The sequence below is a fragment of the Melopsittacus undulatus genome, chromosome 22 (assembly GCF_012275295.1).
Source record: "Melopsittacus undulatus isolate bMelUnd1 chromosome 22, bMelUnd1.mat.Z, whole genome shotgun sequence".
NCBI classification, from domain to species: domain Eukaryota; kingdom Metazoa; phylum Chordata; class Aves; order Psittaciformes; family Psittaculidae; genus Melopsittacus; species Melopsittacus undulatus.
The window spans coordinates 395,986-407,354 of record NC_047548.1 but is presented as its reverse complement, the minus strand read 5'-3'; the positions used below and the strand labels follow the sequence as shown (position 1 = coordinate 407,354).

Sequence of the window (11,369 nt, the reverse complement as noted above, 5' to 3'; positions counted from 1 at the left end):
GGGGAGGGGCCCGGCCCAGCGGGAGCCCCGGCGGGGGGGGAGGGGCCGGGCGCAGGAGGGGAGGGGGGGGCTGCGGGGGGCGCGACGGAGGGGGCGGGGCTAGCGATGGGGGCGGGGCCTGGCGGGAGACTCCGGTGATCTGCACCTGCGGGAGAGAGGCGGGGTCAGGAAGGGGGAGGAGCCTGAGCACGAGTGGGCGGGGCCAGGATGCGGATGGGAGGGGCCAAGTATGGGCTGGGGGGCGTGGCCATGGAATGGGACACGGCCTGGAGGGTCCAAGTCACAGTGGGCGGGGCCAGGATTGAATGGGGCGTGGTCTCAATGGGGCGGGGCTTGTCCCGGGTGGGGGTGAGCAGGCACGGAGCCATGGATGGAGCAGGGGCGTGGCCGTGGGTGTGCTGGGGGCGTGGCCATGGGAGTGTTGGGGGCGTGGCCATGGGAGTGCTGGGGGCGTGGCCATGTGCGTGTTGGGGGCGTGGCCATGGGAGTGCTGGGGGCGTGGCCATGTGCGTGTTGGGGGCGTGGCCATGGGTGTGCTGGGGGCGTGGCCGTGGGTGTGCTGGGGGCGTGGCCAGGACTGGACCCGGCGTTGGACCCTGCTCACCCCACTCACCTCTTCCTCCTCCTCCTCCTCCTCCTCCTGCTGCCGCTGCCCCTCCAGGGGGGGCCCCGCGGGGGGCTCGTCCCTGTCCCCCCCGGGGAGCTCCCGTAGCAGCCGCGTGAGGCCCAAGCGGCGCCGGGTGCCCCCCACAAAGCTCCGGACCTGGGCTGGGGTCTTGTTCCCCAGGACCCCGGCTACTGCTGGGAAGTCACGGCCGTAGCGGCGCAGTGCTGGGGGGGGGCAGGGGGTCAGTGAGGTAAAGGGGGCTCAAGGGGGTCAATGAGGGTAAGGGGGGGTCAGTTAGGACAAGGGGATCAATGGGATTCATTAAGGGTCTCACCCTGCACCACCAGGAGCTGCTCATCCGTTGTCCAGCGGGAGCTGAACTTGCCAGTGCCCTGTGGAGACAGGGGTGTGGGGTGATGTGGGGCAGAACACAATGTGCAGGCACCGTGAGGACACTGTGGGGCAGAGCAGGGACCCCATGGAGGGCATGGGGACACCCAGGGACCCCAATCCCACCTCGGGTGGGCGCAGCCCCTCCACGCCGCCCTCCAACGCCTGCTTGAGGCCGCTGTTGATCTGCTTGATCCGCTGCACCTATGGGGACACAGACACACGAACTCCAGGTGTCCCCCCCAGCTTAGGGAGCACCCCATGGATCCGGGGGGGGGTCAGGTCCGTACCTGCCGCTTGAGGGACACAAGCTGGCAGTCGAGCTGGCGCAGGCCTGCGGCCCCCAGCTCAGGGTTGGAGGTGACACCGGCCACAGCCTCACGGCTCAAGTGCATCCCGCGGGGGGGGCGGCGGCGGTGCCGGGGGGGCAGGTGGTGCCGGTACTGAGCCTCCTTCCGGGTGCAGGGTTTGGGGTACGGTGGCTGCAATGGTAGATGTGGGGGTTCAATGGGGGCATTGGGACACCCACGAACCCATTGGACCCCATTGGGACACCCCCTCCCTCAGCCTTCAAACCTCTTTTTTGGGGTCTGCTGCCTCCATGTCCCCATCGAGAGTGGGGTGGGGATCGTCGGTCTCATCGTTGCTATGGAAATGGGGCAGAAAAAGGGGTTTTGGGGGGACTGGGGATGGGTTTTGGGTCTGGGGTGGATTTTAGGGTTAGTTTTGGGTGCTAGGGGGTGGTTAGGGTACCTGTCCTCCCGGTCCTTGCGCCCCAGCAGCCTCCGGGCCTGTCTGTCCATGACACTGGTTCGGGAACGGGTTTTCTTCCAGGAATAATAATACTTGACCAGACTCGGGATGAGCTTGTCGGGAAGCTGGGAATGGGCAATGGGGGGAGGAGAGGGGTTGGGGGGGTGAGTTTTGGGTGGGGATGGGGTGAAGAAGGGGAGGGGAAGGGCTTGGAATGAGGGGAGCCCCGTGGGAAAACGGGAGGAAGCCACTTGAAATTGGGGGGGGTGGGTGTGGAATATGGGGGAGCCCATAAATTATGGAAAAGAAATGGGGAGAACCCTCTTAAATAGAGAAAAAGGGGTAAAAATAAGGGGTGACCCCATAATTAAAGAGAGGGGAGATAAAGGGAGCATTTAATATGAGAGGGATGGAAATGGGGGTGAACTCTCTTTAAATGGAGGGGGGGAGATGTGGACCCCTGGAACTGGGGGAGGGGCACCCATAGAAATGGGGGGGGCACCACTTGGGGCAGGGCCAGGGGTTGGCACATACCATCTGCTGGGGGGGGGCAGGGGATAGCATTTACCCCTTAGGTGGCATTTACCATCCGCTATGGGGGTGGTTCTAAGGTTGGCATATACCATGCCCTAATGGGGGGGAGAAAATGGTGGCACTTACCCCCTATGGGGGGGTCAGGGTGGCACCTACCACCCCTAAAGGGGTGGGGAATTGGGGTGGCACGAACCACCTCAATCCCATGCTCCCTGGGGTCCCATAGGGGCAGGAACCCCCAGCCCAGAGCTATGGGGATGGATCCAAACCCCGTGTCCTGCCATAGGAAGGGATGTGGGGGTTTGGGGGGTGAATGGGGAAGGTTGGGGTGAATGGGGGGGCTTGGGGGTCCCTCACCATCTGCTGGATGCGGGCGAAGCTCTTGCCATGGAAGCTGAAGGCCTGTTCAAAGAGCACCTTGTCCTCCACTGTCCACTCATCCGGGAAGGGGGTGAAGTTGGCCAGGTCAGCCAAGGACTTCTCCACATCATGCTTGTGCCACAGCAGCATTCCCAGAGCCTGGAAAAGGGGGGGGGGTCAGGAAAGGGTTGGGGGTGACACCCTGGGGGGCTCTTGTGTTGTTTGGGGGGGGCAGAAGCACCTGCTCGATGTTGTAGCCGTGTTTGTCCTTAGCCATGGCGATGTATTTGTCCACTGAGGGGTTAAAAGGGGGGTGAAAGAGGGGTTTGGGGGATTAAAAGGGGTTTTAGGAGGTTATGGGGGGGTCATGGGGAAATAGGGGAGATAAAGGGGGTGTTGGGGGGCTAGGAGTGGGAGGAAAGGTGGTTTTGGGGGTTATAGGGGGTTATGGATGGGTTGGGGGTTTATGGGGGACTTACAGGGTGGGTAAATGTTGAGTGGGTAAATGGTTAGGGGGTGAAAGGGAGGTTGGGAGGGGGCAAAGGGGGAGTTTGGGGGTAAAGGGGGGTCAGGGGGTAGGAAACACCCCATAACCATCCCCTCCTGCCCCCCAAGGGACCTCCCGGTTTGCTTGGGGGGGGGGGGGCTCACGTTTGGCATCGGAGACGCAGTGGCTGGGGGCCCACACCAGCATCCCCTTCAGCTCCTTGTTGCTGTAGCGAGCTGGGCTCTCTGGGGAGGGGGTGGATGGGGTCAGAAAGGGAGGACCCCCCCCCCTTGTACCCCCATAATCCCCCCCCCGTCGATGGTCCCTACCTGGTTTGCAGTCAGGAATCACTGCTTGGTAATCAGCCCCGACCCGGATCATGCTGTCTGGGGAGGGGGGAGAAGGAAAGGGGGGGGAATGGGGGTTAATGGGAGGGAACTGGGGTCCGGGGGGGAGGTTCTGGGTTAAGGGGGGTTCTCCCTCCCCCCCCCCCCCACGAAGATCTGGGGGTCCCAGCACTGGGTCCCCTCCACCCCAGCAAACAAAGGGGGCGGCCGGCGCACACGCGGGCGCTGGGGACAATGGGGACGGGGCTTTGTTCCCCCCCATATCCCTATAGGTGTGCGTGCGCCCCCCCCCAAACCACCCCTATGGGAGGGTGGGGGGCATGTCACGATGACATGGACATCCCCCCCCCCGCACACACGTGTGTGCTCCTGCACACGCATGGGGTGTGTATGGGGAGGGGGTGTTTGGGGGGGCCCAAAGCGCGTCCATGGGGGGGGGCACTCACCGTGGCTGCGCTCGTCCGCGCTGTCCTCGTCCTCGGAGGGGGGGGCACCGCCGGGCACGGCCCTGGAGCGGCTGCGGGACAGGATACCCGAGGGGTTCTCCATCACCGACGGCATCGCCTGTGGGGCGGGGGGGGGGGGTTGGGTGAACCCCCAACCATCAATGGTGCCCCATAAGTTGGGGGGGGAGGCTCAGCCCTGCTGCCCCACAGCAAACTTGAGCTTAAGCTGCGCTATGGGGAGGGAGGGGGGGTGAGGGGGGCAGGCAGGACCCCAAAAAGGAGGAATTTCACCCCAAAATCAAAGGGGGGGGGGTCAAGGGGAGGGGGGGGTTGGGGGGGGTCTCGGCACCCACCAGCACCCACACAAAGCGCCGCCGGCTGCTCCCGCCGCCTGACAGTGCCAAAGTAGTTCCAGCTCCCCCGGCCTCAGCACACCCCCCCCCTCCCGCCCCCTGCGTACCCCTCCGCCGGCAGCACGGGGGGGTGGGGGCTCGGCCCCATAGAGAGCCCATGGTGGGGCTGGGACCCATAGATGGGTGGGGGTATAGGGACTGTGTCACACCCCCCCCCCCACATAGTGTGGCTGGTGGGAACAAAGGGATGGGGGGATAAAGGGTCTGCTGTGGGGCTGGGTAAGGACTATGGGGCTTAGGGCTCTGGGGCTGCTGTGGGGCTCATATGGGGCTGCTGTGGGGCTTTGGGGTGTCCCGCTATGGGGATTGCTCCCACTCCCTGCCTCACAGCTCCCTGTTACCCTCCGCTTCCCACCCACCCCTATGGGGGTCCTGGGGGTGCAGCAGTGTTGTGGGATGGGCTATGGGGCAGGCTATAGGGCTAGCTGGGGGCTGGGTATGTACTGTGGGACTTAGGACTATGGAGCTGCTGTGGGGCAGGGCTCAGGGGTTGGAGTGAGGGCCCTTAGGCAGGGTTGTGGGGCCAAGCTATGGGGCAGACTGAGGGTTGTGTGGCAGGGCCAGTTATAGGGCAGGGTTATGGGGCAGCCCAAGGGCTGTGGGGCCAGGATGTGGGACAGGGTTATGGAGTAGAGCAGTGGGGTGAGCTGAGGGCTGTCAGGAATGGCCATGGGGCCAAACTATGGGACAGCCTGAGGGTTGTGGGGCAGGGTTATGGGGTGGGCCCAAGGCTGTGGGGTAGGGCCATAGAGCAGGGTTATGGGGCAGGCCGGGATCCTTGGGCCTGTACTATGGGGCCAGGCTGTGGGGCAGGGTTATGGGCTGTAGGGCAGGGTGAGGGCTGTGGGTCCACCTATGGGGCAGGGTTATGGAGTTACAGGCTGTGATCCTGGTCTATGGGGCAAGCCATGGGTCTGGGCTATGGGGCAAGCTGAGCGTTGTGGGTCCATGCTATGGGGCAGGTTTAGTGGTTATGGCCCGATATATGGGGCAGGTTCATGTGTCATGGCCCACTCTATGGGGCAGGTGTATGGGGCAGGCTCATGTGTCATGGCCCTCTCTATGGGGCAGGTTTATGGGGCAGGTTCATGTGTCAAGGCCCTCTCTATGGGGCAGGTTTATGGGGCAGGTTCATGTGTCATGGCCCTCTCTATGGGGCAGGTTTATGGGGCAGGTTCATGTGTCAAGGCCCTCTCTATGGGGCAGGTTTATGGGGCAGGTTCATGTGTCAAGGCCCAATCTATGGGGCAGGTTTATGGGGCAGGGTCATGTGTCATGGCCCAATCTATGGGGCAGGTTTATGGGGCAGGTTCATGTGTCAAGGCCCTCTCTATGGGGCAGGTTTATGGGGCAGGGTCATGTGTCATGGCCCTCTCTATGGGGCAGGTTTATGGGGCAGGTTCATGTGTCAAGGCCCGCTCTATGGGGCAGGTGTATGGGGCAGGCTCATGTGTCATGGCCCAATCTATGGGGCAGGTTTATGGGGCAGGTTCATGTGTCAAGGCCTGATCTATGGGGCAGGTTTATGGGGCAGGTTCATGTGTCATGGCCCAATCTATGGGGCAGGTTTATGGGGCAGGTTCATGTGTCAAGGCCTGATCTATGGGGCAGGTGTATGGGGCAGGTTCATGTGTCAAGGCCTGTTCTATGGGGCAGGTTTATGGGGCAGGTTCATGTGTCAAGGCCTGTTCTATGGGGCAGGTGTATGGGGCAGGTTCATGTGTCAAGGCCCTCTCTATGGGGCAGGTTTATGGGGCAGGCTCATGTATCATGGCCCTCTCTATGGGGCAGGTTTATGGGGCAGGTTCATGTGTCAAGGCCCAATCTATGGGGCAGGTTTATGGGGCAGGTTCATGTGTCAAGGCCCTCTCTATGGGGCAGGTTTATGGGGCAGGTTCATGTGTCAAGGCCTGTTCTATGGGGCAGGTGTATGGGGCAGACCTGTCTCCGCGTCCCCATCATGGCGGCTCTCCCCTCAGCTCCCCAGGCCCCGCCCCCTCTCCCCTCTCAGCCAATCAGCGCCGAGCTGCCTTCGCGCCCAAAGGTGCCTTCACGCGCCGGCTCCCCCCTCCCTCCCCCTGACCCCGACTGCGCACGCGCAGCCCCACGCCCCGCCCACCCGGCCCCTCCCCTCTCGCTCCCACACAACGCGCATGCGCGTAACGGCGCTCTTCCATCGCCGGCCCCCCCCCCCCCCCCCCCCCCATATATATAAGGCGCGCTCCCGCGCGCGTCCCCTCAGTGCCGTCCGCGCCCCCGCCGCGAGAGGAGCCGCGCTCCGCAGCCATGGGGGTGAGCGGAGGCCTCCGTCCTGCCGGGAGGGGCTTGGGGTCCTATGGGGGGTCTGGGGGCACCGGAGGGGATATGGGGCTTTGTGAGGAGCCTGCGGATGCCTGAGGGGCTCGGGAGCTCCTGAGGGGGGTTTAGGGGCTTGCATGGGGATTTGGGCTTCCATGAGGGGATTTGGGGCTTCCATGAGGGGATTTGGGGCTTCCATGAGGAGATTTGGGGCTTCCATGAGGGGATTTGGGGCTTCCATGAGGGGATTTGGGACCCTCGGAGGGGTTTGGAGGCTTGGGACCGTGCTTGGGAACTGGAGACTATTTGTGATGATTAGGGAGCATCTGAGGGCGTTTGGGGCTCTTGTGTGGCCTCTCTGAGGGAATTTGGGGCCTTTCAAAGGGTTTGGAGGCTCCTGTGTGGAGATTGGGGCTTTTTGAGGGGTTTTGGGCATATCTGGGGGCTTTTGGGGTCACGTTGAGTATTTCTGGGACCCTTCAATGGCTCCAATGTGGGACCCTTCTAAGGGATTTGGCATTGCACATGCTCTCATTTCCCTTTGGAGCCCCTACAGGGGTGTATGGGGGGACACTTACCCTGTGTGCCCCCCCCCATCCCCTCTTTTCCCTGTGAAACCCTCACTTTTGGGCCTGTTGATCTTGGTTATGCCAGAGGCAGAGCTCAGGAATCCCCAAACCTGCTGCAGTGCCCCATAGATGTGGGGGGTGCACCCAGTTTGGAGGGATCCCACAGGATATGGGGCTTTCCCCCTTCATTTTGGGGTAAAATCTCCATCTTTGGCTCATTTTGGGGAATAAACTCCTTAAGCTGAAGAGAAACACTTAAAAAGATGAACTTTATGCAGATGCTATTTCCTTGAGCATTAAACCACACAAGATTTTGAGGCAAAACCCTGCTCATTTAGTTACATTAGTGCTAAATGGATGGTTCAACAACCCCCCCAGTACACTGATGAAAATGCTGTGTTTTAACCCAAAATCACTTTTTTTCCCATGGATTTTAGGGCAGACTCTGCAACTCGCTTGGGTTTTCTGTGTCTGGGCTTTAATTACTATGAATTCCCAGATGGATTTGGGGGTTGGGGGGTGGAGAAGAGGGGTTTTTTTGTTAAAATAGCCCCAAATTGAGTGAAATTCCCTGTTTTTCCCAGAGGAAATCCAGCAAAGCCAAGGAGAAGAAGCAGAAGCGCCTGGAGGAGCGAGCAGCCATGGCTGCTGTGTGCGCCAAGGTGGAAGCTGCCAACAAAGTGAGTGTCCCGGGGCTGGAAATGGGGTGAGACCCCCACACATTGGTGCACATCCCAATGTCATCCCCCCCGGGTTTGGGTTCTCTTTGGGTGCTCTTTGGTTCCCTTCCAGCTCCAAGATCCCCTTGAAGCTTTCCCAGTGTTCAAGAAGTACGACCGGAACGGGTGAGTGTTGATGCCCCTGACATTCCCAGGCTGTTCCTGGGGTGTTACCGGTGCCAACACCAGTTTCCACCTGGCATCTTCCATAGCTTGAACGTCGCCATTGAATGCAAACGTGTCTCTGGGCTGGAGCCTGCCACCCTGGAATGGGCCTTTGAGCTGACCAAGGCCAACATGCAGACACTGTGAGTCACATCCCAAGGGAAAGAGGGGGTTTGTGCCTCCAAATCCCAGGGGAGCTAATGGGATTTTGGGGGTTTCTGCTCCCAAATCATAGCTGTAAAGGGGGTGGGTTTGGAGCTTGTTTTTGCCCTAAATCTGTGGGGTTGGTTTATTTCTGCTCAAAATTGTTGGGGTTCAGGTCTACAGACCCAGAATTGTCAGGGTTTGGGTTTAACACCCCAAAATTGGGGCCCCAATTTAATTTGCGTTCAGGTTTTGCTTCCTAATAAGTGGTTTAGGGTGTTCTAGAGCCCCAGGACTTCAAGGTTCAAGTTTTATCCCCCACATTTGGGGTCTTTTAGGGCTTCAAAATCACTGGGGTTTGGGTTTAACAACTCCAAATTGGGGGATATTAGGGCCTCAAATTGTTGGAGTTTGGGTTCAGCACCCCAAAAATGAGGGATTTTATGTTTTAAAACTGTTGGGGTCTAGCTTTTGCTCCCCAAAACTTACTTGGGAGGTTCCAGGGCCACAAAATTGCCGGGATTTGGCTTTTTTTCCCCTAAAACAGTTGGGATTTGGGTTTTTTCTGCCCCTCGTGGTTGTCTTTGACCCAGATTCTGCTTTTTCCTCCTAATCCAGGTACGAGCAGAGTGAGTGGGGCTGGAAGGAGCGGGAGAAGCGAGAGGAGCTGCGGGATGAGCGTGCCTGGTACCTCATTGCCCGTGAAGCCGGGGCCGGCCCCGTTGCCTTCTCCCACTTCCGCTTCGATGTCGAGTGTGGCGACGAGGTCCTTTACTGGTGAGCCCCAAAATGGGGTGAACCCCCCTGAAAACTGGGGTGAGACCCCAGAATTGGGGTGAGCCACCCCTGGAATGGGATGACCCCCCCAAAACCAGAGTAGACTATGCTGAAAGTAGAGTTAACCACCCCTAGAATGAGATGAAGCCTCCAAAATTGGGGCAAACTACCCCAAAACTGGAGTGCAACCTCCTCAAAAGTGGGATGAACCACAGCAGAATGGGATGAAACACACACAAGGGGTGAAACCCCCTGAAAATGGGCATCGAAACCCACAAAAGATGGGATGAACCCTACCAGAATGGGCTGGATCCCCCCCAAAAGTGATGAAAGCTCCCCAGAACCAGAAGGACCTCCCTCTAAAAGGAGAATGAAAGCCACCTAAATGGGGTGAGCCCCCCAAAAATGGATTGAACTCCTCAAAAACAGTGGGCCATCCCCTGAATGGGGTGAAACTTCCCAAACCAGGTGACTCACCCCCAAAACTGGGATGCAACCTCCCTAAACAGTGTAAAAAGCCCCCAAAAGCAGGATGAACCCTCCAAAACTAGAGTGAGCCACCCCCAGAATAGCATGAACCCGTCAAACACAGGAGAACCCCCCCTAAATGGGCTGAACCCCCTGAAATGGACTGATAGCCCCAAAATTGGGATGAGCCCCACTGAAGTTGGGTGCTCTACCCCAAAAATGGAGTGAGCCCCCCTGAGAAATGGGATGGACTCCCTGAAAAGCATGGCGGACCCCCAAAATTGGGGTACCCCCCTCCAAACCTGTTCTCACTTCCCTCCCTACCCACCTGGGGTGTTCTTGTCCCCACAGTTACGAGGTGCAGCTCGAGAGCCGTGTCCGGCGGCGAGGTTTGGGCAAATTCCTCCTCCAGATCCTCCAGCTGGTGGCCAACAGGTGACAATGGGGCTTGTTTTGGGGGCAAAACAGGTGGTTTTGGGGGTGAACACCCCACCCTGAACCCCTATTTCCACCCCCCAGCACCCAGATGAAGAAGGTGATGCTGACAGTCTTCAAGCACAACCACGGCGCGTACCAGTTCTTCCGTGAGGCGCTGCAGTAAGTGCTCCCCAAACACCCTAATTCCCAGGATTTCACCCCATTTTCCAGCCCTGGGGAATCTTGGAGGTGGAGGGGGCTGCTGGGGGTGTTGTGGGTCTGACTGTAACACGTTGTTCTCGCACCACTGTCTGCTTGCAGTGCGCTCACAACGTGCCGGGGCCGGGCGAAGCGGGCAGGCGGGACAGGGGCAGCCCAGAGAGGTGGGTGCTCGGGATCCCCCCCTCAGCGCCAGCTCCCAGTGGGATTTGAGCCCCTTTTCCAAGGGATTTTTACCCCATTTTCCAAAGGGATTTTTGCTCCCAGGGGGTTTTCAGACCCATTTTTGGGGTGGGGGGGGAGGGTTTGTCACTTTTCCAGGGATCTTAACTCCTTGCTCAATATTTTTAAACCCTTTTTCTCGGTGTTTTCCAGAGAAAATTGCCCCTTTTCTGGGTGGTTTTATCTCATTTTCCATGTAGTTTTAGCCCATTTTCCAGAGTTGTATTTGTTACCCATTTTCCAGGTGTATTTTAAGTGTTTGAACTACTCTCTGTGTGTTTTGGGGTTTAAATCCCATTTTCCAGGATTTCTTTTTACCCTGTTTTCCAGGTGTTTCCCTCCCCACCCCCATTTTTTACACCCTTTTCCCAGGAATTCTCACTGATTATAATCCCATTTCTGGGCATTTTTAGCGTGTTTTAACCCATTTTTCAGGTGTGTTTTTACTCTTACCCCCTTTTCTCTCTGATTTTAACCCCATTTTCTAGTTGTTCCCCCCCCCGGGGCTATTTTAATCCCTTTCCCATATATTTTTAGGGGTTTTCATCCCTTTTCCACGTGTTCAAACCCTCCACCCCCCATTCCCCTCCCTACACCAGATGTTGGGGTGACAGAGGGGGCAGGGTCAGGGTGAAGGGGGCGGGGTCAGTGTCTCAAGGGGCGGGGCCTCGGGAAAGGGGGTGCTGGCCAGGTTGACCCCACCCCTTCTTCCCACCCCTCCCAGGTTCGAGGTTGACGCCGCCTCTCCCAGCGCCTCCGGTTGCTGCGGGGACGATTCCTCCTATGAGATCCTCAGCCGCTGCACCAAGTACGGGGAGAGCCACCCCCACCCCGGGCTGGCCACGGGGCCCTGCGGCGGCTGCTGCCACTGAGCCGCACCCAAAACCTCACACTTTCACCCCAAACCCAACGCGTCACCTCCGAGGAACCCACCCCATGGACCCGCTGCACCCAATGGGTGATGGGGCAGCCCCGAAACCCCCGTGGGGGCCCCTTTCCGGGGGGGGGTTGGGGGTGGAAAGGGGATTTTACCT

At 59.4% G+C, this 11,369-nt stretch overlaps 2 protein-coding genes across 2 annotated transcripts; one reads left to right on the top strand and one right to left on the bottom strand.

Annotated features, from left to right (window-relative positions):
• Nucleotides 1-164: 164 nt before the first annotated feature.
• On the bottom strand, nt 165-4,339 carry RCOR2 (REST corepressor 2). Its single transcript, XM_034071845.1, has 13 exons — nt 4,278-4,339; nt 3,925-4,042; nt 3,461-3,517; nt 3,296-3,376; nt 2,886-2,938; nt 2,642-2,803; nt 1,751-1,875; nt 1,574-1,643; nt 1,288-1,479; nt 1,124-1,201; nt 942-999; nt 614-831; nt 165-266 (listed from the first exon to the last, which is right to left on the bottom strand). The coding sequence occupies exons 2-13, from the start codon at nt 4,037-4,039 to the stop codon at nt 165-167; spliced, it is 1,311 nt and encodes a 436-aa protein (XP_033927736.1). The 5' UTR covers nt 4,040-4,042; nt 4,278-4,339.
• A 2,240-nt stretch (nt 4,340-6,579) lies between these two features.
• Nucleotides 6,580-11,330, top strand: NAA40 (N-alpha-acetyltransferase 40, NatD catalytic subunit). The gene is made up of 8 exons (XM_034071899.1): nt 6,580-6,629; nt 7,789-7,884; nt 7,997-8,049; nt 8,136-8,231; nt 8,851-9,009; nt 9,829-9,912; nt 9,997-10,074; nt 11,060-11,330. Exons 1-8 carry the CDS (start codon nt 6,624-6,626, stop codon nt 11,205-11,207), a joined length of 720 nt encoding a protein of 239 aa, XP_033927790.1. The 5' UTR covers nt 6,580-6,623; the 3' UTR covers nt 11,208-11,330.
• The last annotated feature ends 39 nt before the right edge of the window (nt 11,331-11,369 follow it).

Coding starts and splice junctions, on each gene's coding strand:
- NAA40 (XM_034071899.1), top strand. Junction 7,885..7,996: donor AGGTGGAAGCTGCCAACAAA/GTGAGTGTCCCG, acceptor GTTCCCTTCCAG/CTCCAAGATCCCCTTGAAGC. Junction 8,232..8,850: donor AAGGCCAACATGCAGACACT/GTGAGTCACATC, acceptor CTCCTAATCCAG/GTACGAGCAGAGTGAGTGGG.
- RCOR2 (XM_034071845.1), bottom strand. CDS start 4,039: ATGCCGTCGGTGATGGAGAACCCCTCGGGTATCCTGTCCCGCAGCCGC. Junction 2,804..2,885: donor ACGGCTACAACATCGAGCAG/GTGCTTCTGCCC, acceptor CCCCTTTTCCAG/GCTCTGGGAATGCTGCTGTG. Junction 267..613: donor AGGAGGAGGAGGAGGAAGAG/GTGAGTGGGGTG, acceptor TGGACCCTCCAG/GCCGTGTCCCATTCCATGGC.